The sequence below is a fragment of the Rhamphochromis longiceps genome, linkage group LG7, assembly GCF_057381845.1.
Source record: "Rhamphochromis longiceps isolate RC_006_pf linkage group LG7, R_longiceps_female_GT1.1, whole genome shotgun sequence".
Taxonomy (NCBI): domain Eukaryota; kingdom Metazoa; phylum Chordata; class Actinopteri; order Cichliformes; family Cichlidae; genus Rhamphochromis; species Rhamphochromis longiceps.
Genome location: NC_140563.1, coordinates 20,408,081 through 20,433,827, shown reverse-complemented (window position 1 = coordinate 20,433,827; position 25,747 = coordinate 20,408,081). Strand labels below are relative to the sequence as shown.

Below are 25,747 nucleotides of genomic sequence, written 5' to 3'. Positions count from 1 at the left end.
ATTTAGGAGACTTTAGCTCTAAGAGCAGTGAGCAGTGTTGACACAGTATAAAAGTGGCTGCTTAACTTCACTGTTATCTTGAAGCGATACAACATTGATGCTAATAAACAGGAAGTCCAGCATTGGGCTATTCTTTAGGTTTAAAGCTAAAGGTGTTCAAAGTAAGTACCTATTTCTGCCCAAATAATTTTGCACTTGAGTGCAGTTCCTTAAGAGTTAATCAATAAATCTGTGCTCAAAGCCTTTAACCTCTTTGGAGAATTTAAGCTTCCACCTACTTTCACATTACTGAAATGAAGCAAACCTTTATCCGAGACATTAAGGCAGGTCCAGCAGACACTTTCTAAGTGCTTTCCCTGTCCTTATTAGTCAAATTGTGAAGTGGTTAATCTCATAAGTAGTGGGTGTAATTAATTACAGGGACAGAGAGCAAAACATCACACATAAGCACATTAGCTTTTCTGTTTTAATCTGAGGGCAGCAGGTTTGATTACAAAACTGATGAAAAACTGTTGGCATGGAAAAACTCATTTCAGGTTGCAGGAATAAATGCAAACAGTCAGCAAATTCTAACAGGCTATCATTTTAAGGGCCGTGGTTATGTTGTGATGCGTCCATGATTGAGCTGATTCTGTAATAACAGCATGTTCTGTCGTCCTGTGACAGAAGGCAAAATCCTAACAAACGTTACTCCATCATTAACTCAACCAAACAGGAGTAGTGCTTCTGTTTATCCACTCTGTGCTGTATATCGGCCTTTTGGACATTTGACTGCAGGATTTTTCTTCATCGCAAAACACCCACAGCTTTTTCTCTCTCTGGCAAAGAGTGAGAGAAAATATTTAACCTCCAAATTTCTGGGGACAAATCAAATTCCGGTTGTGAGGGTTGTTGAAGCAGCTCTCCGCTGGGTAATCACATTAGATGAAAAGCAAACAGCTCTCTGAATTCTACTTTTGCAAAAAAAAAAATTCTTCTCCCTCCCATCATCATACTTTGGATTAAAATTGATTTGCAGACATCTTGACACTCTCTTGATCAGTCACTGGGACATCATGGCACACAGCATACTCATTTGACAGATTGCCAGTCCATCTCAAGCCCAGCACAGAAGAGACATCCATCCATTCATGCTTGAATTTGTGAATTTAGAATCCCCAAATAACCTAACATGATTAACTTTGGATTGTTGGGGGAAGTCTGAGTACCTGGAGAGAATACATGCAGGCAAACTGTTAGTAGTGTTTGCTTTAGGGTCTGTTAGCGTGAGCCCCAAGTTTGCACATGAAGCACAACAATGATCACTATCACCAGTTACAGTCCAAGACAATGGAGTCTGAGTATGTCTAACTGGATGACGATAGACAGAAAAAAGGGGCGTGTCAAGAAGGGGGGCATGGGGTGACACCAGCCCCATCTAAAATATGATTGACCCCCATTCCTGGTGCCACCTCACAAAAGTCATTGGACTAGAGATACATCAGTTTTTTTAATCCACAAGAGTACTTGTACTAGTACTATGTTGCTTTTTGATTTCACTCTACTATAGAGCAGGGCGATATGGCCAAAAATATTTATCACGATATATATTTGAAAATTTGCGATAACGATATAACTGACGATATAATTGATGCGAGACAAAATACAACTCCACAACATTACTAGCGCAAAAAGACAACCTTCCATTTATTTTCACTTAAACAAGAAGCTGGTTTTTATGTACATTAAAGCTTTATAAAAATGTAACAGTGCAAATGCAAATTCCTTGCTGAAAGTTTAACCAAAAGGCATTTCCAGTAGAAATGGGCTGACATATCCTGAGCATAACCATGTATAATATCCACTGAAGTTAAAAAGAGGTGCTTTGCAACATTAAACTGTAGTGTGCAGTACGTATTTTTCGGACCATAAGGTGCACAGGATTATAAGGCACATTAAGCGAAACAAAGCAGTCAGATAAATCAAACTTTATTAAACTCATTCTTCTTGCTTCCTCCACTTTTGTACCATTGATTCATTAATGTTGAATTTTCTGGCAGCTGCTCTGTTCCCATGTTGTTGCAGTATATTAATGACTAACCTCGTATTGTGGATGGATTATCTCAGTTGTTCTCCTGACTGAAGTTTGGTCCGTTTACAGCATCCTGCCATGCGATTGCATTTGTCTCTAACTATCAGAAACCTTAACGTTAACTTTTTTAAGTGGAAAAGTGTTAGTGTTCGTCCTCCAGCTTCACTGTTTATATTATGCTAACATAGCTGTGTTGCTAGCGATCACGTAGCACATCATTAAATACCAGCTAGCCCAACTTCAGTAACCCTATAAACGTCACTGCTGTTTAGTTTCCTGTCTTCATTTATGTTGGAAGTGATAGCAGAGCTGTACGTTTGAATTTTTTCAGAAATCTCTCAGTCAGAACATGCTATATCATGCTTGGGTAACTAGCGAAACTAGCGAGCTAACTTCCGCTAGCTTCCTGCTAACTTCTAACTCCGTTAAATGTAATAAATTTTGTTTTCATGGATGCCTGGAAGTTAAACTTCATAGTTACACCTGGTAAAGCAGCAATGCTGATCGTTTTATTAAAGATGAAAGAATTTAGACAGTTTTTAACTCTCAGTGATGCTGCAGTGTTCGTTTGACCTGAAGGATATGGAGTTTAGGACCCAGATTACTCCCAGATTTAAGAGCATCTTAGTCCGACAATAACGACGGCCGCTTGCATGTTCTGCAAAAAAATGTGCTTTGTCATGTATCTGACGGACAAACACCAAACCAGTTCCACATCACTGAAGTTGCACCATTTTTACAAACCAATTCTGGTTCATTTGTTTCACTCAACAATCGGCCATGTGCGTATGAAAACAAAGCCACTGCGCATGCGCGTTTTACTCATATTCTATGGCGATATTTCATTTTCCTATCGTTGCCTAACATTATACCGGTATTACCGTGAACGGTATAATATGGCCCAGCCCTACTCTACTACATGTATATTCTGAATGCCATTATTGGACTTCATAATTATAAAATATAAAGATTTTGTTAATTTACTTTGGACTCACTAACTGTAGAAAAATAAGAACTTTCCTGTCAATCGTTTATCCATTAGTTAATTATTTTGATGTAGTATAAATGGTAATATGTGCGGGCCGTCTTTATCAATAGGAAAAACTGTACAAATTATGAAAGTACAGTTAAAAGGTCAAAATCTATGCACTCCTTCACATTTTCTAATAATGTCCAATGGGCCGGATTGGAGTCTTTGCTGGGCTGATTCTGGCTCCCGGGCCTTATGTTTGATGTAATGTTTGATGTACCTCCAATAATATGTATATGATTCTGAAGCATAATTACACATGAGTACATTGAGTTTGGATACTTTTATATATTTGACTATACAACTTGTGACCTATTAAGCTACTTAAGTAGCATTATCATTTTTAAAAAGCTACTTTGGGGGAAAAAAAGTATCCCTCACAAGATCAAGTTTAAATTCCTATGCAACTCCACTTTTCACATAGTAAATCTGCAGTATGATGACCATGACCTCCTGTGCTTTTGTACTGTAAAAGTTTTGAGTTTGGTGTTTTGTTCTTTAAACTCAGTGAGTGATGGAGTTGACTGGCTCCAACACGCAGAGTCTTCTTGCCTCCACTGGCAACGGCCAGTGCTGACTTTTTAAAAAGTGGCGCCGGCTACTTTTACTTTACTGTGCCGTCCAAACCAGAAAGTCAAAGTGCAGCCAGCTTGGAAGCAGACTGATGCGAGGAGGCAGGACAGAAGGAACTGAATGGACAAATATTACTTTGCTGACTCCACACAGGCCGCTGTGTTGGGTTACATCACACTGTTTCACAGAAAGCGGCAGGGAGGAAGTTAATTTGATTATGAGCCACTGGGCAAGATTAAAAGCAGAATTGATTGATCAGTTATTGGGAGAGCCAGGGAGTGAGAGAGTACCGGAGAGTCTGACAGGCCTGCGATCCCCTCCCCCTTCTTCTTTTATCCCTTCCAATGCTCATCTGTTTCCTATTAGTTTCTCCAAACAGACATTCATTCGTTATGTTGAAGCATCATCTCTTCTGTTATCTCATTGTTTTACCTGGTTATCTTACTTCACTGTTTATCTATACTCTCGCCTCTTCTTTTTTTGTATTCCTCTGTGTGTGTGTTCCTGTGTGGGAGAGGGAGACCATAAATCCATGTTCTTATTGATCACGCCTGTTTTAATATGCGTCTAAGAGAAGCCATCATTTCCTTTCTTCCTTGTTGTTTGCAGCAGCAGCAGCAGCTGTGCCGTAGTTATATCCAGTGTGTAGAATCTTCCTCTCTGTGAGCAGGTGTGTTACTTCTTTGTGTCTGAGCTGAATTTGTGGGTCAGATACAGATATAGAAGAGGCTGCTTGGTTTGTATGCAGCAGCTACAGTGTGTGTTTCTGGCTCTAGGTCAGACCGCACAGAAACCAAAATAACAAAGTGAGGTTTTCATGCTTTTAAAGTGTGGGCACTCATATGGAAATTATTCATAACTGAGTATTTTTCTTATTGTAGGTAAGCTTCATGATATCGGTTCATGTATGTTTTACAGTTTCTAGGATGTGCTATAATTTTTTTTCTGTTTTGAGGACCGTAATTTTGTGTTTTTCAAGCCCCCAAAAATGTAAATTACAAACTACATAGTGATTTTGTCACAGTGGGACACACAGGTGTATTTATGGAACGGATCCAAAAGAAGAGATGGGTGAGCATGAACCTGGGCAGCAGCAGACCCTGACGAGACTTAACATGAAGGCAACAGACGACCCGATAAAGAAGAGTAAGAGACAGAGGACTTAAATACACAGGAGGGTAATGAAGGAAGTGGAAACACCTGGAGAGACACAGCTGACACAAATGAACATGACACCACAAAGGGAAGTAAAACAAAACACACTGAACATGGAAACACTAGACTCTTCAAAATAAAGCAGGAAACATGGAGAGACGCAGACATGACAACACAAGCTTGACAATTAAAACATTGAATGGGGAGAGACTAACGCACAGGCAGAACTGAAAGTAAAACACTGAGGACAAGACAGATGACATAGAGGACAGGAAAGGACTTGACTCAGGAGACGTGGGAAACAAAACTAGAATAAAACTCAACCAAATCCTAACACAAGAACCTAAAATACTTCCAATATAACATAAGAAATCAAAATTTTTTATTATTATTTTTATTTTATTATTATAAACACTATGTTACTACAATGGTCGTAGCATATCTATATATCTTTTGTTTCCTAGCTCTTCCTAGATGCATTTATTAACTTGGATAAAACTTACTATACAAAGTACTTAGGGTACCAAGATTATTAACATCTATATCACTTTTGGGAATAAGTTTTATAACACTAAAATCCTTCAAATTATATATATTATGTGTAGTAGCTGATCTGAAGACGAATGGCGACATTACGTCTAAGTTACATGCATGTGTACATTGTTGACATTACGTCTAAATTATTTGTACGTTTATGTTGTTAACATAGCGTCTACGCTAGATGTACATGTGTGATGTTGATGTTTTGTGTACATTGTTTTTTGTGAATATGTTTTAGTTTAGTCTTTAGTCTCACTTCAGGGGTCACTGGAAGGTCACTGGAAGGCATTGTCATGCATATCTTTAAAATAAGTGTTTTCATTACTGAAGCTAACAAGTGCCAATGACCTGTAGGCCTAGTTTTTATTAAATATAATTCAATTCAGTTTTATTTATATAGCACCAAAGCACAACAAGAGTTGCCCTAAGGCACTTTATACTGTAAAGTAACTATCATACAATAATGCAAAGAAAACAGAGAAAACCCCAATAATCATACGAACCACTATGAGAAAGCACTTTGGTGACAGTGAGAAGGAAAAACTCCATTTTAACAAGAAGAAATGGATAGATACCATATTTCTAAGACTTTTAGGAGAGAGTACAATAACCTAATTTTTAAGTGAATTTAGAAGCAGAATATTAGAGGTCATCCAGGTCTTTATGTCTTTAGACATTCCTTCAGTTTAACTAATTGGTGTGTGTTACCTTCATGAACAAATAAAGTTGGGTGTCATCTGCATAGGAGTGAAAATATATCTGTGGAACTCCATAATTAACTTTAGTTTGCAAAGAGGACTCTATTTATTTAAACAAACTGCTATGATAGAGAGCTATGATACAAACCACTGCACTGAAACCTGACTGAAAATCTCCAAATTACTACTGCCAGCTGGAAGGCCTGTGGTATGTGACTGAGATAGGTTGATCAAATTTAAGATTGAAGCATTAATTAATGGTATGATTTCTTTGAACAGTCTTGTAGGAGTGGGGTCTAAGAGACATGTTAATGATTTGGATGATGTAATTACTTAAGTTAACTCAGAAAGATCAATCAAGAAAAAGAATTCACCGACACGGTGCAGAGCAGCTGCCTGAATACTACTCCCCTAGAGGTCGATTATCTTGTCAATAATTTTACATCTCCACTGTGTACGACTCTGGAAACAGTAGCTCCACTGGAAAAGAAAGCCTCAAATCAGAGGAGGTTGACTCTCTGGTATAACTCTCAAATGTGCACCGTAAAGCAGATAACTCGCAAGCTAGGGAGGAAATGGCATCTCACCAATTTAGAAGGTCATCATTTAGCCTGGTTTGCTGCTTTATAAAAAAAAAGCCTTTCATCACTGATTGAGGAAAATAAGAGTAACCCTATGTTTTTCTTAAGCACTGTAACCAGGCTGACAAAAAGCTGTTATACTGCTGTGAGTCTCAATCACATACAGCCTGAGCAATAATATGTGGGTGACAAGACCATGTGCACAAATTCTCTTGTCACAAATGATAAGGGTCCGATCAGGACTGCAGTCTTAGTGCCTGGAGGAAAATCAAATCTTCACTCTTTCCCAACAAATCCAAACACTGTGAGATATGAAGCTTAATAATATGTTGTTATAGTGACAAGCATGCATTATGCTTAACTCCAAACTTCTGCTTGTTTTAATTCTTCTCATTACAACCTCATTACTGTTTCAGTAAATTATATTTCGCAATTTTTCACTGTTCCATCGCATTAGTCTCGTGCCACTTAACAATTATTTTTTTGCAAGCTGACATTATGACAAGATACTCATTCCATGCCTTTTGTAGTAATTAAAGTCCTCTCAGCAGAGCAGAGCAGCTGTGCTCTGTGTGCAGTGAAGAAAGAGAATATGGCTTTTGGCTGTTTGAGGAAAGTTATGAGATTGCAAAATCTCTGCAGCAGTGGTGAAATAAATCTTAACAAGTGGGAGAATCGAGATTATGTGGGCATGAAGATGACACATCGGCGGGAAAGCTGTAATGCACACTTTCACCTTTCCCTTCACAGCCGTGTGCTAATAAGCTGTCAGCTCAAATCGAAAAGAGGAAACAGCAGCACATCTGATAACGAGAAGAAGACATCGGGGTTCAGGCTGCAATTTTAAAATATGCTGCCATCTCTTCTTCTGTTTTTCTCTTTCTAGCTACTCAGCTTTATCGCATAGATTCCTTCCTCATTAGATCGCCTTCCTGGAACAGAGACAAGGAAACCGGGAATGAGTGGTTTTAAAAGCAACAAATGTCGCAAGCCAGAATATATTCTCTTCTGTTGAGGACGATGCATGTGAATTCCACCTTTGAGCTGAAGACTGCTTCTGTGGTAGACATGTATCAATGAATGCGCATGGGCACAGATTATTTCTTTCATGCTTTTTAGGACATGGCGTCAAACCTACCTTCCAGCAAGATATAGTATCAGACATATAGTTGCACAGTGTGCTGTAGCTCCTCTGTGGTCCCCCATGATCTATTGCTACTCATGACTCAGTCCTGTCTGTGCACATCTGAGGAAGCACAATTCAAAGACTTGAACTGCCAGTTGCAGGAACATTTGGTGATCAGTGCAATACTATTTGTGTTGTACTTATTGCAGAAACACATTGGCTCAGTTAAAAACTTTTTTTTCCTTTTAGCTTCCATCCATCCTCCCGTTCATCCACACATCAATTTTTGCAGGGAAGCAGCCCAAGCAAGATGTCCCTCTCCCCAGCTATCTCCTCCAGCTTAATCTCTCCAGCATATCCTGGGTCTACCACGGGGATTCCTCCCAGTGGGACATGCTTCAAACACCTCACCCAGGTGACCGCCGCTGCCTCCTTTTGATGTGGAGGAGTAGCAACTCCACTCTGAGGCCCTCTCAGATGACTGAACTCCTCATCCTATCTCTAAGAGAGAGGCCAGCCAGCCTTTGGAGAAAACTCATTTTCACCCTTGTATCTGCAGTGTCATTCTTTCGGTCACTACCAAGAGCTTGAATGAATATTCTTTATTGTCATTGTCACAGGTACAATGAAATTGAAAGATGTCTCTGGTCAGTGCAACATCACAAAAGATAAATACTTAAAAACTATAATTAAATACTTAAAAACTATAATGATAGGATATAAAAGATAGAAATACATATAAAATACAGTATACTCATACCGTAGATACACCCAAGCAATCCAGGCCTAAGGCCCCATACAGACACTCAACATACGACCTAGTTGATATATCACTCAAACAATCAATCACTCAGTCAATTTGTTAGCGCATCCAACAAAACATGTCTGAAAGCATTCCAACATCAAGGGCACAAATGACAACAGGGGCAATGAAAGTCATCTGCTTTTAGTAGCATTGAGACATGATATTGCAATTGGGTAGAAACTGTGTTTGAGTCTGTTAGTCCTTGTGTATGTTGTTCTATACCGTTTACCTGAAGGCAGCAGTTCGAACATGGAGTGTCCAGGGTGTGAGGTGTCCTTTATGATGTTATGGGCTCTTTTGAGGCAGCGGGAACTGTGTAGGTCTTTCAGTTTGAGGAGAGGGCAGCCGATTGTCCTTTGGGCAGCGTTGATTACTCCCTGGAGTGCTTTCCTCTGAGCCACTGTGCAGCTAGCGTACCATATGCCTATGCAGTACGTTAGTATGCTTTCGATGGAGGCTCTGTAGAAAGACACCAGCAGTCTCTGTGTGATGTTGTTCTTCCTAAGCACTCTCAGAAAGTACAGTCTCTGTTGTGTCTTTTTCAGTAGCTCAGAGCTTATCACCATAATGGGGTGAAGTGGCCTCAGTTAGAAAAGCGTGGAGTGCCTACTCCAGGGTCAGGGAGAAGCTGCTTCCCCGAGTGGAGAAGTTTAAGTATCTTACGGTGTTGTTCATGAATGAGGGCAGAGATGAGCGGGATATTGACAGACGGATTGGGGTCCTGGATGCAGTGATGCGGATACTGTTTGTTGTGGTGAAGAGAGACCTCAGCGTAAAACTCTGGGGGACTTTGGTTTGGAAAGTTTTTCTCTAGTTTCTGCCACTGTGCTCTCTTGCTGTGAGTCATTTCACATTCACATCGCTCACTAGCTGTCCCCAGTTTGGGTACTTATATAATAAGGATATTACTTACCTTAGGGTAAGGAGGAAAGACTACTAAGTGTATAAAGGTTAGAAACAACCTTGAGCCATTGTGTTGGATGATAATTGGACTTTATCCTGTGAACGTACGCCACAGAAATGCAGTGAGCATGTTTTGTAGTCTATTTCTGTTCCCAGGAAGCTGGACATCATTATTCTGCCGCCTTAAACCCACTGAGGCGTCGGAACACCAACGCTGCCTTATTGTTATTTACTAAATCCGTCTGAGACCTTGTCTTGCTCTCGCTCTTATTCCCTTCCACACTCTCTGACCCTTCTTCCTCTTTTATGCTGCTTCTGGACCTCTTCTACACTCACACGTTACCTTAAGCAGAGCTGAGCTGATCTGAATCATGCTGGGCCCTGATAGGGAGGTGGTGCTTGGAGCTTCCTTCTCAGCCAGAGATTCCGTGTGCTTTGCTAATGGCACATCAGCAGCTGTCAGTGGACCCTGCACTGCGTCAGCCAGCATGACTGTGGTCTGCAAAGCGCTCAGCAGAACTGACACACACACACACACACACACACACACACACACACACACACACACACACACACACACACACACACACACACACACATCCTGCAGCCCCACCCCCTCCAGGCCTTTTTTCTATATCATTAGTGTAATGCTCCCATTTCCCCAGTGCTGCTCAGATATGGGGGAGATTCCAACAAACTCGGAAGGAGGAGGGGGGAGGAATGAGTCACGCACCAGTGACAATGTTGGGGTTTTTTTTTCAGTTTGCAGAGGAAGAGAGGGGTGCAAGAAAATGTTGTTTTGTCCTTTGACAGCAACGCCTGCTGCCATTTAGAGAAAAAAGAAAACCATTTAAATGTAATATCTTTTTATTGTTAAGTGGACAAAGGATTTTTCCTCCTATCTGGCAGCTCTGGGCAGGAGGAAAATTGGAAGATCTTAGAGAAGATTCATGGACATAGTGAAAGAGGACATGCAGAGGGTTGGCATGACAGAAAATAATGGATAAATGGTGCAGCAGAAAGCAGAACAAGAAGAGTTAAAGAAACTTCCCTGTGTGCACATACAATTATAGTGCACTAACATTCAGAAGTCTGAGCCCTGAGGTTTTTGCCATTCATTTGAAAAGAACGTGTGTCTATTTTTTTATTTTTTGAAATTCCCACGTTTCACACAACAACAAAAGTCACAGATTTATGTCTCATAGTTCAAGCATGTTTTTTTCTGAGTACTGCAAATAATATATATATATGAACATTGTTATACAAAGGTTTTCCTGTGTTGTGAGAGGAGTGTCAAGTGCTGTAATTTCAGGGAGCATTTAAACCTGATAACAGGCTTCTCTCCTTGAGGCTAGCGGCTTAAAGCTAACCACTAATAGCACGAGCTGTCCCATACTCCAACCAAACTGTAACCAAGTCACTTCATTTCCCTTCAGCTCCTCAGAAAATAATCCCCTTTCATCTTTTTTTTTGTTTGTTTTGTTATTGTGTTGGATCCGGAAGGCACTCGTGAAGGGATGTTTTCCTGCTGATGACCAGATGAGAAAACACTGTAGAATTTTTGCAATATATCATTGGTCATGAACACCAAACCTAGTTATGCACCAGTGTTACCAAGCATGCATCCTGTTTATGCATTTTGAAATGGCAGCAGATGTCAAGAGTTATTAAGGATAAATAGTGTAGTTTGTCTTGTGGCACAAATCAGGTTTATGTAAACACATTTGCTTGTCGGTTATTGCCAGCACGGTTTAAAGGTCATTTAAGTTACAGTTTGCAAAATCATATTAGATGTAAAAAAGAAAAAGAAAAAAAAGGAACTTATTGTTTGGTTGGGTTCTTGCAGGCTGGCTGCAGCACCATGTCCTCGGCTCAGAGTGGAGATATATCAGGCTACCATCTGAGTGGTGAGTAATTGTTTCTATACTTACTTTGTTTGAATACCTTTGTGTGGATTAGTGTTTGACAACCGCACTGTTATATTTGCACAGACCTCATCTCACATGGAGGCAGTGCTGTTAGAAAGCAGTTTACATTGTTCTGTAACTGGCTTATCACAAGTAGAGATAAAGCTGGCAAAGTCCTCAAGAAGTTTCAATTCAATTTTTAGGAGTCCAGCTCTGTGCAGGCTTCCAGTGCCTTTATAGATGCTGTAGCATTTAATTCAAACTGGCATTTTAACTTGTTTGTCAGATTTTTGTCAGATTTGGTTCCCAACCATCTGATTTACATAAAACTTTATGTGCTCCGACTGACTCCCAAAGCCACCACTTGGCATTAAATGACAAGACCTGTAACAGTGGTGACTGTGCTCAGTCACTGGGAGCTGTTCGAGATTCCTACTCAACCTGGTGTTCTCCCAGTCTGTTTGCCATGATCAAACTATGACTTTATGTAACTACAGATGAAACAGAAGTTTATAAGGAATTCTTTAAGCATTTGTTTTTTGTATCTGTTTTAGTGGTGCGTAACCCGCCGGGCTGGGAGGTTGGGCTCTACCTGGTGGGCTTTTTCGTACTGCTGGGCCTGGCTGGGCTTAATATCTGGAAGCTGTGGAAATCTGGAACTTTTCCAACGCCGTCTCCTTTCCCCAATTTTGATTATCGATATCTGCAAGAAAAATATGGAACCTCCTTCTCGGAAGTCAGACAAAAGGTACCCGTACAATATCAAAAACTAGAAAAAATACCTGCAGATTCATGCCGAAGCAGAGGCAACTTTGGTGTCAATTACAAGTAAGAATCTGATTTTTTGAGATTAGTTATATAACTGAGCATAAAAAAAAAGCTGAATGTCAGTTTCTATTACAGGTACATTCTGCAGTGATTATTAAAAATAAATTATTTCACTTGACAAAACTAAGAATAATACACTAATAATATTAGATTTATCAATAGTAACACACACATATTTCTATGTTACAACTTTTTGCAGTTGTTTCTTAGCATTATAGTGTAAATCTGTGGAAATGAATGCAATTTGAATTAATTTGTCCAGTCTCAGTCTACTTTTTAATCTAACTTTACCTTATTTTTTATTTTCTTTGTTTTTCATCACTTTTTTAAAATCAGGACCACTACTATGTATCTAATTGCTAGAACAAGGTTTATTAGATAGCTAGCTAGCTATATAGCTATCTCACTAGCTAACTATCAAATAAACTTTGTTCTTCTGTAGCAGCTGATGTCAACAAAGGTTATGTCCAATACTCATTAGTTTTTTTCTTTAACACAGTTTTGTGGAAAAACTAATTTATTCATAATGCATATGTAACAACTAGCATACAAACAAAAGTGCATTAAAGTTGCTAAACAGCGAGCTATTCCTCTGAAGAGTTGGTAGAGACCAGTAACAGAGCTAAAAGACCATAACAGGTGAATTATTACAAGTATAGCCGCTCCCTGAATCCATTCTTTGCTGACAAGTTCATGTTGTCAACCTAAAAGTTGCCATCAGATGTTTCCATGTCCTGTTTCTCAAGTGAAAAAAATCCTTGAGGTGTTAAAATGTTGTTTTGTCATTTTTTTTAATCCTCTACTCAAAGAGAGTGGCAGCCAATAACCACCGGCGAACCTCCACCACATCCAGCCGTAAGCCTAGTCTGGCCCTTGGCGACACCCCAGATGGCTTCAGGGACCTGGGCCATTTGGAGCTAATGAGTAGAGAGTTGGACCCATCAGGCATAGCTCAGCTCAACCGATCCATCTCTACCGACTCACTCAGCTCAATCTCCTCTATTGCCAACAACTTTGGTAATGACTTCACTGTTGGCCAGCTGGAGGTGACCCTGGAATTTGAACCATCCAAGCACCCGGGCCAGGGGATGGGATTGCTCCACATCACCCTGCACCAGGGCAAAGACCTGCTGGAGAAGGAGGAAGGCGACTTCCCTGGCTGCTTCATCAGAGTCTCACTGGGGCCAGAGGAGATTAATGTGGGAGTGACAAGGGTAAGGAAACCTCTGCCTTCTGGTATTTTCATACTATGGGAGACCTCATGGAATCTGTGTGATAAAAAGATACATTTTAGAATTTCTTATGTTTAAATAAATGAATACAAAATGTAGGTTTCATTTCAAGGTAATTTGCTTTGCAAAAGGTTTGAGGGAAAATATGACAGACCTCAAGATGCTGTGTTTAATTCATCTAGAATGTAAAATGTCAAAAAGGACAATAAAGGTCTTCACAGTACTTGTTTTATATAATAAATAATAATGGCTTTCAATGGAGTTTCACTTGTAGAAGGTACTAATGGTTATTTTTGTTTTTTAGTACCTCATAATTATAATTAAAGTGGGACTCTGTTTTTTAAGGGGAATGGCTTTCCCTGTTATGTTTTTTTTTTTAAATGTTTTCTAAATACTTACTTTTTTGCATTTGCTAATTAGCATTAAACAGAAAGTAGTAGGCCAAAAGCAGGCAGAATACAAACTGGCAAAAAGACTCCAAAGCTCAAAGCAAAAATCTGTCAAGTTGTTCAGGGTGGAGCAGGAGTACTGAAGAACTAATGAGCAGAGTGGGAACAGGGATGTGGAACATCAAGTGATGCAGCAGGTGGGGAGGCAGGACAGATGTGAGGACCTTGTGTGACGACAGAGTTACAGCAGAGGAGGCAGATGACCCACAGATGAATGATATAAATAAAACCATGACTCACTGGTGAGATATTTTACACGGTGGCAAAGTTGATGAAGAACCAGCTGCCATGGCTAAAAATGACCATTACAAGTAATATAATGTTTCACAGATATAAAAAAGGACAATAACAGCCAAACCTTAAATTTGAGATAAAAACATTATTTATTAACAAGTTAATCAAAGCGTGAAAGCAAGCATCATACATAGCTGTGTTAATGTAATGTAGCGAACACATGTATCATGACAGCTGCGGTGTTCCTCGTTAGCTTGCAATAAAGTGTAAAAATGTGATGGGGGGCCTTTTTTTATTCATGCTTTTGACTGCTAAAAGAGCGAGTTTGTGATGCTGGAGGACTGAAACTAAACGAAACTAACGGATGGCTAATTAGCACTTAGTGCTGAGATGACTGAACTTAAGATAAAATTTGCTTCTGATAAATTCGTGGAGGAATAACGTGGCATCGAAAGCCTTCCTGCTCAGTGAGGGCAGTTTGGGCTCCCTTGAAATGTGTTTAAGATCTCAGACCTGGCTGAATTTTAGTCAGAGACAGTGATACGTCCCTCAGGAGGAGATGCTCGATCCTGCAGCTCGACAAGCCAGTTCTTTCCTGTCCGTCAGAAGAGCCCATTTCATTTGCTTGAGTGGACAATCCCCCGAGAGCTGCAGGAAGGTTATTTCACATCTTTTACTGGATCAAGGATGCCTTTAATGTCTCCAATGGGCAAGCCTTTCTTACAACGAGCAGTAACCCCAAAAATTATAAAAGTACATTAATTATCTCACTCGGAAGAATAGTGCTTTAAAGACACTGTAATTTGATGAGCAAGACAATGCAATGGCACATTCTGCAGTGTTTTCTTTTTTCTCAATTAACTTTTCATTTTGTCATTTAATGGAGTACATAATGACTTCTATTGGAGTGTAACACTTACCAGCCAGTTTAGATACAGTTGAACATCTATTGTTTAATCAGTCAATTAGTGCATTTAGACAAGACAAGATGACCCGCTGAAGTTCAAACTGAGCATCAGAATGGGGAAGAAAGGTGATTCAAGTGACTCTAAACGTGGCATGCTTGTGAACCAGAAGCGCTGGTCTGTGTATTTTAGAAACTGCTGATCTACTGACATTTCCCAGCAAAACCATCTGTACGCTTTACAGATGTTCTGAAAAAGAGAAAATATCCTGTGAGCAGCTGTTGTCTGGGTGAAAATGCCTCGTTGATGTCAGAGGTCAGACGAGAATGGCCAGACTGCTTTGAGCTGATAGAAAGCCAACAGTGATGCAAATAATCAGTCGCTACACCCAAGTTATGCAGAAGAGCATCTGAATGGACAACACGCTGAACCTTTGGCTACAGAAGCAGAAGACCAGACCAGGTGCAAATCCTGCCAGCTAAGAACATAAAACTGAGGTTACAGTTTGCACATTCACAGCCAAATTAGACAACAGAGGGTTAGCAAAACGTCGCCTCGATTGCTGCTGCAAGTCAGAAGTCAGCATAAACAAGAGGAAAGCATGAACCCGTCCTGTCTTGTATCAGTGTTTCAGGCTGTTGTTGGTGGTTTGATGATATGGGGGATATTTTTTTGGTATACTTTGGGCTTCTTAGTACCAACTGAGCATCATCTAAACACCACAGTCACAGTTCACCCATCATATGATAGCTGCTTTCATAAAGATAATGTGCCGTGTTACAAAGAATCATCTCAAATTGGTTTGTAGAACATGACAGTGAGCCTGCTGTAGTTAAATAGCCTCCACAGTCACTACATCTTAATCCAAAACAGTCTGAGTAAATCAAATTAAATCATTTCAGCTGCTCACTTGCTTCATTAAGAGCATTAACAAAACATTTACTTGTACTGCATTCCATTATAGCTTTTGTGGTGCATTTGCTTCCTGATAATCTACTTCATTTTTAGCTTTCCTTTAAATTCACCACTAGAACAATTTCATCACGCTCTTAGTAAGAAGCAACTGTTCTGACAAGAGAAGAAACAAGGCCTCGCTCCCGCCATCTGCTACACCTGGCGCTCGCCTTCTGCTCTTGGCACTAACGCTGCCAGAATATTCACACATTTCTTCCACGCTGTGAGTCATCGCTCCATTGTGGGGCTGTGGTTTTGTGCAGGCTTACACGGGATGCCGCGGGGACTCGTCGGTGCCCCAGTTTTAGTTGCCGTGCCGTTCGGAGGGGTTTGATCTGACGGTGATCATAACAGGAGCAGCCGCCGATGCAGCAGCTTTAGTGTCTCCCTCTTTAATGTCAAGGGAAGACCAAAGGAAATGCTGACATCAGCTTTACTCGCTCCGATGGCCACGCAGGCCTCCCTCCACCCACCCCTTGCATCTATGCTTCCTTTTGCTCTTTTTTTTCTTCTCCAGCGCCTCTCTGTGCTGTTACTGCTTTTGTTTTGCGTTCTGTCAAAACCCCCAAGCCCCCACCCACCCAAATACCCCGTTTTCTCCCTCTTTTCCTCTCATTTATTTGCTGTCAGTTCTGCTTGCCTGTCGTGTTGCATGTAACAACGTGCACACACACCTCTCTTTCTTTCTCTCTTTTTATTGGGGGCTTACATCTCCATTGTAAAAGTGATAAAGCTAATACTGCAAGCAGGTAGTCTCACACGGTGGTGGAAGGCTGCTCAAGATGCTTTGTATGTTGTATGTTGCTACTTTTTTCTCTGGATCCCGCAGGTGCTGAGCAGTTATGATGCTATTCAGTTGGTTGATATGAAGCACAATCCAAGGTCAAGCCGCACAAGCTGATTTGTAGACCATTTGCTCTGCTCTAAATTCACATGTCCTCAACGCCGCAGTGCGTTGTCGTTTTGCTGTTCATCACTGGAAACCCCAGGTGACCTCGCGATCTCGGTTATGATGTGTTTGTGAGAAAGCTGCAGTGTTTTTATTTCAGACACATTTAGCAAAAATATTCATGCTGGATCTCATACTTCGAGAACAAACACTGGTGTGTGTGTGAGTTGGGGGGGGGGTGGCTATTATTAAATCTGCTATGTTACTAGTTGCCTGGTAACTTCTGACCGCATCGGTTTCCACACATCCCCTCAAGACCTGATGACTTGAAATTACCATTACAACTGTAGCTCTGGCAGCCTCTGTCTTTGATCTTAAGTAGTCATGGTGTGGTTTGCTTGTCAGAGGCTGTTTTCCACATTAAAATGTGTTCTGGATGACAAGAAAAGGAAATGAATAGTGGTTTTGTAGCATTTTTTTCTAGTATATCAACAAAAAAGAGACCTTGTGCTCTTATCACGTAAGCTTCTTTAATAGCAACACTACAGGTGGCTGTAGCTCAGGTGGTAGAGCATGTCATCTACCAATTCCAAGGTTGGGAGTTTGATTCCTGCCTGCTCCAGTTTGCATGTCATCAGATCCTTGGGCAAGATGCTGAACTTCAAGTTGCTCCCTGATGTGTCTATCCAAGCGTGAATATTAGATAGAAAGCACTTAGTGTAGAAAAAGCTGCTTGTTTGAATGAGGCATAAAGTTGTAGAAAGCACATTGAGTGCTCAAGTAGATTACAAAAGTGGTATTTAAGACTAGTCAAACATATTACACATTCCTCTGAGAAGTATGGTGCAGTTGCACATTCTGTTTGGTTTATTTTCCATTGTTGTTGCATCATTGTGTGTTTTGAGTTTGGAATATACAATCCTGCAAATTGTCCACCACCTCCTACAGGTCCAGACAAATGCATTCACCGTGATCTTCGATGAGCGCTTCTCCATCCCCATGGATTCTTCCAGCCTGGAGGAGTACAGCCTTCGCTTTGCCGCTTTTGGTATCGATGCTGATGAGAGAAATATCAGCGCAGGCGTAGCAGAGCTCAAGCTGTCAGACTTGGACCTGACCATCAGACCATTCAACGCCTGGCTCTATCTTCAGGATGTCAATAAGGTGTGTTGATACAGAGAGAGAGACAGAAAAATAATGCTGGAACTGGAACATCTAAGTTCTGTCCTTGCAACGTTTCAGGAAGCACAGCGGTGTCTGACACCATCTGCTGGACATTTAACAAAACTACATGTCAGATCCAAACAGAATCAAGGTCAGGTCAGTGAGGGTGCTTCCTAAATGGACGAAGCGTACAGATTTTTTTTAATTCTATTGTGAAAACTATGTGACAATATCAATATAAAACTAATAGATACAATTTACCATGATAGGTTTAGTGGCGACAGTTTAACAGGATGGGAGAATCATTGTTACCTCATCACTGGATCAAATCTTGTCTAAAACTAAATCTAACAGCATTATTTTTTTTATTTAGAAATCAACATGTGTAATATTTTTCAATAACATATATAAACAAATGTGATGTAAAGCACATATATTATATCTTTTATTCTCAGCAAAACTGTGTCCTCAGTGAGCTGATCAGAGAAGCCTCATGCTGTGGAAAAAACGATGAACAGTATCCACAGAGCCTGGAGTGAGGCGCTGCAATAATCACATATATTAAAGATATTTAATTATGAATAATTAATATTCAGTTGAGTACACTTCATTTCTGTTTTATTTATAAAACTATTCATAACAGCAGTTATTAACAGCAGTCACCTCCAGTAGCTTCGCATTGCAAGATAAAGACCTTACAATATTTGATAAAAAATCCCAACTATGCGATGATCTGCTATGAGCAAGCACTTGGCGACTGTGGGAAAGGCAAACTCCCCTTTAAAGGAAGAACCAGGTTCAGGGAGGGGCAGCCAATCTACTACCAGTATTAGGGCAGTGAGGGGAAAGACAGGAGATAAAAATGAGAGCTTAGAGAGACAAGGACAAAACGAACTATTGGAGGGAGAAGTCAACGACATGTGGCAGCGATATATGCACACAAGGGGAGTAAAAAGAGGGATGAGGAGGAGTGCTTAGTGCATCATGGGCAGCCTGAGCTTGTAGCAACACCACAAAATCATTTATCAAAAAGGAAGGTTTGGAACCTAAGCTTAGAGTAGAGAGGGTGTCTCTCTCCCAAAGTCAAAGTGGGAGTGGATTTCACGGGAGACGAGTTGAAGCCTCTGCCTCCTATTCTACGTTTGGAAACTCTAGGAACCACAAGTAAGCCTGCAATCTGACAGTGAAGGGATAATATGACACTTTAGGGTCATTAAGACGGGATCCGGTTGATTATTTAATGCTTTTTATTTGAGAAGAAAGATTTTAAATTCAATTCAGCCAACAGAGAGAAGTCAGCATGAGAGAAATATGATCTCTCTTTCTAGTCAGCACTATCTCGGGGTGTTTTGGATCAAACGAAAGGTATTCAGGAAACCTTTACAACAATCCGATTACACAGAAATTACAATAGTTCAGCTTAGAAGGAATAAACGGATGACTGTTAACCGTGATTTACTCATTTTGACAAAATGATGAATTGAAAATTAAATGTTTCAAAACTCTATACATTATGCACTAACACTATGCAATGAATATATAATTTTAGTAATTTAGACTTTCATTTTCATATATTCTTAATTGAACTAGAAACGAATTTAAAGACTGTGTGTAGCTCCTTAAAATTAAATAAAATCCACAGTAGTAGGAGTTCTGATTCGCCATACTCCAGTCAACACGTTACAGTCATTCTGTCGGCGCATCACCTTGACTAGAAATGTATGATGTTGTATTTAATGGCTGCCATGCTCTGGTTTGACCCCACAGGCAGTGGATGCAGTCGGGGAGATCTTGTTGTCTCTCAGCTATTTGCCAACAGCAGAGCGTCTCACTGTGGTTGTGGCTAAGTGCAAGAACCTGGTGTGGACCAATGGCAAGAACACCGCAGGTCAGGGATGCTTTTTGTCTGCAGGGTTGTGTTTCCTTTCCATCATTAGAAGTTAACCTGAAGTGTGTGCATGAGCGTTTTGTTTTCTTTTTCGTGTCAGCTGTGCAGTGCATGTGTATTAATGCCATTAAATCTGTGCCGTTCTCAACACGCTAACATCTTGCGAACAAACAAAATGCTTATTGATTTAATAACAGCAGCCTGTCTATTTTTATTCAGTAAAAGGACTAGATGTTATACTCCCTGTTAATGCATTGCTTTAACCTTCCTGCCTTCTTGGGACCTTTTTGTGCCACTGCTATGTGTTAAATGGCTGCCATTTCCACTGTGTTCAGTGGAATATAACCAAACTTGCCACAGGATAGTTTTTACCTGTCAATGTTAATATTCCAGTGTGAATTCCTTAAATCAGCCTAAAATGGCTGAGCAGCAGAAATCCCCACACCCATCACCCTGGGGACCATTTTCTGCCCATTGACTTCCATTATAAACGCTATTTTTCAACCCCAAATTATCATCATATGATTTTATTTTTTCTTCTTTTCTTGGATGTCAATGAAGACTCAGGGCCTTGAAGTTTTAATTTTTAAATTGCAAAAAAAATGCAAAAAAAATAATGGCAGGTCAAAATGTATGTTGGTGCCAATCTTTGGTCCATCTAAAGGCCTACTTATAATGACAATCACATATTACTTCAACTGGTTTTTTGTGGAAATATTTAGTTTCGTTTTTTGGTTTTTGGGGCTTATAACACAGGGCGCTCATGTAATAACACTGGGATTTGAAGGGTTAAAACAACGAAAATATAATTAAAACTTTACATGAATATTTCAGGGAGAAGTAGTTTTACAAGGTTGGCTAATTTAAAGTGGAATAAAATATGGATATATGGTCTTTTTATGGCGTGGCTGAGAATGGTCCCTAGGGTGATGGGTGTGAGTTTTTTAAAGGATGGCAGGAGGGTTAAATGAAGAAAATCTTGAGGGATGGCTGTTATGAGGAAAGGCAGCCCAGAAACTTTATGGAATTTCTTTAAATAGTGTGTCAACTGATAATGGTCACACTGCCTGAGACAGCGAACCACACTGAAACACCGCCTCCAGAGCTAATTCTGTATACAGAGCTGTGAGTCTACCTGATTTGTCTCCAATGAGGAATTTAGTGGATGTTCTACAAACTATTCACTCTACCTTCACTCCTTCTCCTTCATCAGATCCATTTGTCAAAGTCTATCTGCTGCAAGATGGCAGGAAAATCAGTAAGAAGAAGACTTCCACCAAGAGGGATGACACAAACCCCATTTTCAATGAAGCCATGATCTTCTCTGTGCCGTCAATCGTTCTGCAGGTATGTTTCAGACCATGATTTATTATTTTCCAGAATAAGAAAATGTTAATAGGAAACATTATTAATTAGTAGGAGGGAAAATTAAAAAAAACCCACAAGTTTTGCAGGACTTAGGCTTCTTTTTGTCGTTACACTATTATCTATCTCAATCTGTGTTTTATAATCCTGTATGTGCCCTCTTGTAAAAGTGATAAGGGCTTTCAAGTAAATGTGCAATAAATTATAAGTATACAAATAAAATAAAGCAAAAGTTAATATGTATATGCAAAGATGGTAGCAAGTCTAGAAAGGCCATTTTTATTAGCTGACTAACACACTCACAAGGGAAATATTAGCATGCTAACTTGAGGCCAGTGGCTACGATGTTGACTTGTCTTGATGCATTCTCAATCATTCACGTTAGTAAATCCCAAAAGCTAATTCTGTTCATCAGGAAATAGTGTTTTCAGAGGGAGAAACGTTTCATCAGTCATCCAAGTGACTTCTTCAGTCTCAGCTGACTGCAGGTTTCCCCAACCTTACAATGATTCTAGATGAGAATACTCTTAAAAAGGTGTTTAAATTCACTGAGAAGGCTCATTCATACAGTATGAGAAGTCTAAGACCAGGCAACAAAGGAAGTTTGACTTACTTGTTGTGCATGGGAAGCCACAGCAAAATACGGAGAGTGTCCTCAGCGCCCAGAAGAGAAAAGGATGCCACACCGGGCATGTGGACAAGTGGATTAAAAATCTGCCTGACAGACAACTCACCCAAGCAGAGAAAAACATCCTTTCAAAAGGGTTGACGCAGAGACAAATCCAGCTAGTGGAACTGATCGCAGCCACAGCCGCAGACATAGCAGCAGGGCAACTACAGACGAAAGTTTCGGCCTGTCTCAGCAATGCAAATACCCCAGCATCCAACATCAGCGTGGAGGAGAGGAAGGCACTAGCATCACTTGTGTTCAAGTCACTGAAACATTAGAGGTAGTTCATAAGAGATTACAGGATGACCCCAACCTCAGCAACAGGACCACTCTCAGCACCCACCAAGTGTGTTTGCTTTTGGAACGGTGTCTTAATTCCACCTATTCAGGTATGTGGATGACACCTGGGTGAAAATGTAATCTCAGGATGTACCACAATTCACAGATCACATTTCCTTGGTGGACCAACACATCAAATTCACCAGGGAGCAAATGAAAAGTGGCAGGTTAGCCTTCTTAGACTGTGAGATTTCTATCGCTAATGGTGGGCATTTAAAAGTTGATGTGTACCATAAACCTACCCATACAGATCAGTATTTAAGGTTTGACTAGGGCCAGGGAAGCAGAAGAACATCACATCAAAAAACCCCTGAGTAAATATAGTTATCCCAGCTGACCATTTATTGAAGCGTCTGATTGGCAGTGATCCTAAGCAGACTCCAACACCTGAAGACTCCTTAAATTAAAGGAAAGCTTGCCTAAGAGTGTTCAGAATGTTTTGAAGAATAAAGGTTGTCATACCAAATATTGTTGTTTGTATATGTTTTAATTAGTGCTGTCATAACGCCATAACGCGTTGACGCCGTGCAGCCCTACGCACGGGGCAATCGGCGCTAACTCGCTAACGGGGATTTGCAGCGTTATTGCGGTTATGCCGTTAACGTCATTTTAACGAGATTAACGCTGACACCACTAGTTTTAATAAATCTTTGCATCCATTTCCAATTTTACTAGCAAACAATAAAACCATGAAGGGTGGCTTTAGACTTTTGCACATTACTGTATGCTGGTGTGGTTCTTTAAATCTTTCAGTCGTTGGTTCTCAAGTGCTGGAATAACCAACAAACTGAAAGATACATTGTTCAATGGTCTACATATATGATGGTGATATAATTGAAATCCTGTAGTGGAAACTATGCCTTTAAAATGCATGGATCATTCAACCCCCACAAAAATAATCTGTTAGAAAAAGTGCAAAAGCGTATTGAGATATGGTCAAATTGTTGTTGTGACACATGTATTTAACTAATTCCATAAAGATTTAGATGAAGAAAAAAACCCAGCTGAATCCTGCTTAGAGAGAAGGTTATGTAACCACGTTTGTGCTCTGCAGGAGCTCTCTCTGAGGGTGACGGTGGCAGAGGCCACAGACGATGGCCGGGGTGAGAACCTTGGTCATGTGATCATCGGCCCTGAGGCCAGCGGGATGGGAATCACTCACTGGAACCAGATGCTGGCAACTCTGAGGAAGCCCGTGTCCATGTGGCACCCTCTGCGCAGGATCTAGTCACCTCAGAACATACCTGACCCGATTCGAGTACAACACTCACTTCTTCAAATTCCTTTGAACTCTCCCTTTGTTTGTTGCCATTTTTACATTGCATAAGTTATATGTCTCTGTAACAGAGACATTATCACCCTGGGTTGTGTATATAATAAATGAGTTTAGTCACCTCTCACTTTCATTATTTTGTCTTCATTCTCTCACCTCGAAAGGGAATTGGTCTGAAATCCGACTCTCCTCCAGTGAGAGGACTCGAGTATGTGGATGTATATATTGCTGCCTTAAAAGTCGTGATCAAATGTTTTATTTTCAAATTTGAAAAGGAGCCCGGCCTTGGCAGATGCACTCCCTCCCTCTGCATGGTGCGTGCGCTGGTAGAAGCCGATTGTAAATGTTTGGAGAATGAGCTACTGGATGAGAGGTGAACTTGTTTCTCTTTCAGGAAAAGCACCCATTTGTCTTTTCCCATCAGTCACTGATTGTACCTTCTTAATTGAATCGGTTCTAGAATTGAGATGGGTTAGCGCTCTTGGATTTGATTATCTTATATTTGTTAATAGTGTGGTTGATTAACATTAGCGGTTTTGGTATGTTCAGTATTAATCATGCTTAAATCCAGGTACTCTTATCCAGGTGAAATAACTGTAATTTGTAGCAGTGGTTACAGGGTGGTAAAATCAGAGGTAATCAGCATATAAATATCATGCTATGTTGTTCTACTTTTACCACGATTAACGCAATACTAATTGTATAAGCATATTAGGATGTGTAAATACTGCAGTATAACATTGTTTTCATTTAAACTTTTTCTCTTCTGGGTGTAAAAGACATGTTTTTCATATTATGACTACTAATAAAATGCTGAACACCATTTGTACAACTCTATATTAAACACCCATGTCATTGGTGATTGATGAATTATTGTTATTAAAACACCTCTGGGAATTTAACCTTTGATGTGGAGTGTACTAACCCCCTGGAATGGGTTTAAAGTTTCTTTTACATTAGAGGAAACATCTTGATATCCTGCGTGGTTTTCACTGGCCACTTGTTACATTCATTATAGCTGTTGTTGTTAAAACTGCCCAGAAACATCCCTGGCCAAAAGCAGGTGGTGGTGGTGGGCGGGGCTGGGTGTTAAGTGGAAGTAATGCCAAAACATTCAAATGAAGACAGTGTGACAAGAACCTCGTGAAGGTCAGGATGTCAAGATGGCTTTTGATCAGTCTCAGACATTCTCTACAACATTGTGCAACAGTGCTTCTGAATGTGAATTATCATGTGACGCAGCCGCTAACAATCTTTTGGATTTCTTTCTTTTTTCAGACATGTTTTAGGTCAAATTATGATTTATAACCTCACTTTGAACACACCTGTGGTCATGTAATGGGCAAAAGTTTCCTACTGTGCCAAATAATGAAGCAATATTTTCATTTACAGTCAACATTGGCATTCAGTTTGATGAAGTTGTAACTAACATTCAGCCATGCATGAAGTTATTTAGCATTTGATGTGAATGTGCCTCATTAATAAAATGTATTGTGTGAATGCCGTTTGAAATAAAAAGTGATTCAACAGTTACTCATGAGCCACTTTATCGTCATGACTTTAAATTGCAAATTTTTGTGAGAAACCTCTATAATGCATCTGTAGAAGTTGCATCTTAATATGCTCATCTTGGGTTTAGAATTGTATTAGTATCCTGTTCTTCATCAGGAGATTGAGATGCCATTGCTGTTTTTGTGTTTTTCTGAGTACTTCCGAGAACAGGTTAAACAATTTCTATTTGTTTTACTGGTTACAGTGATGAGTTGATTGGTAAAAAGTGATCCCATTGGTGCATCTAAAAAATCTATACCTAGACTGAATGCAAGAAACATGTAATCTAGAATATTCTAATTTGGTGATTTGAGAACCCATCAAAACTGGATTTTTAAATTCATACCACAGGTGCATCTACTAGGACTCTGAGGCGCAAGACTGGTAGGCACCAATAGTTTTAACATATAATTTTTCACACATAATTTTTGTTTTTTTTTATAGGGCAGCATGGTGTCACGGTGGTTAGCACTGTTGCCTCACAGCAAGAAGGCCCTGAGTTCAAATCCACCATCAGACTGGGGTCTTCCTGTTTGGAGTTTGCGTGGGTTCTCTCCGGGTACTCTGGTTTCCTCCCATAGTCCAAAGACAAGCAGTTAATGGGGTTGGGTTAACTC

The 25,747-nt window shown here is 40.1% G+C and overlaps 1 protein-coding gene across 1 annotated transcript in view; it reads left to right on the top strand.

The window, feature by feature from the left end:
• syt12 (synaptotagmin XII) overlaps positions 1 to 25,108 on the top strand; it is a 28,273-nt gene extending 3,165 nt beyond the window's left edge. Inside the window, exons 2-8 of the mRNA XM_085412785.1 lie at positions 11,329 to 11,389; positions 11,944 to 12,137; positions 13,027 to 13,431; positions 17,829 to 18,044; positions 19,812 to 19,932; positions 21,146 to 21,279; positions 23,361 to 25,108. Of these exons, the coding sequence (XP_085268911.1) occupies positions 11,344 to 11,389; positions 11,944 to 12,137; positions 13,027 to 13,431; positions 17,829 to 18,044; positions 19,812 to 19,932; positions 21,146 to 21,279; positions 23,361 to 23,534 (1,290 nt within the window). The 5' untranslated portion in view covers positions 11,329 to 11,343 and the 3' untranslated portion in view covers positions 23,535 to 25,108. The remainder of the gene's footprint in view (positions 1 to 11,328; positions 11,390 to 11,943; positions 12,138 to 13,026; positions 13,432 to 17,828; positions 18,045 to 19,811; positions 19,933 to 21,145; positions 21,280 to 23,360) is intronic.
• The last annotated feature ends 639 nt before the right edge of the window (positions 25,109 to 25,747 follow it).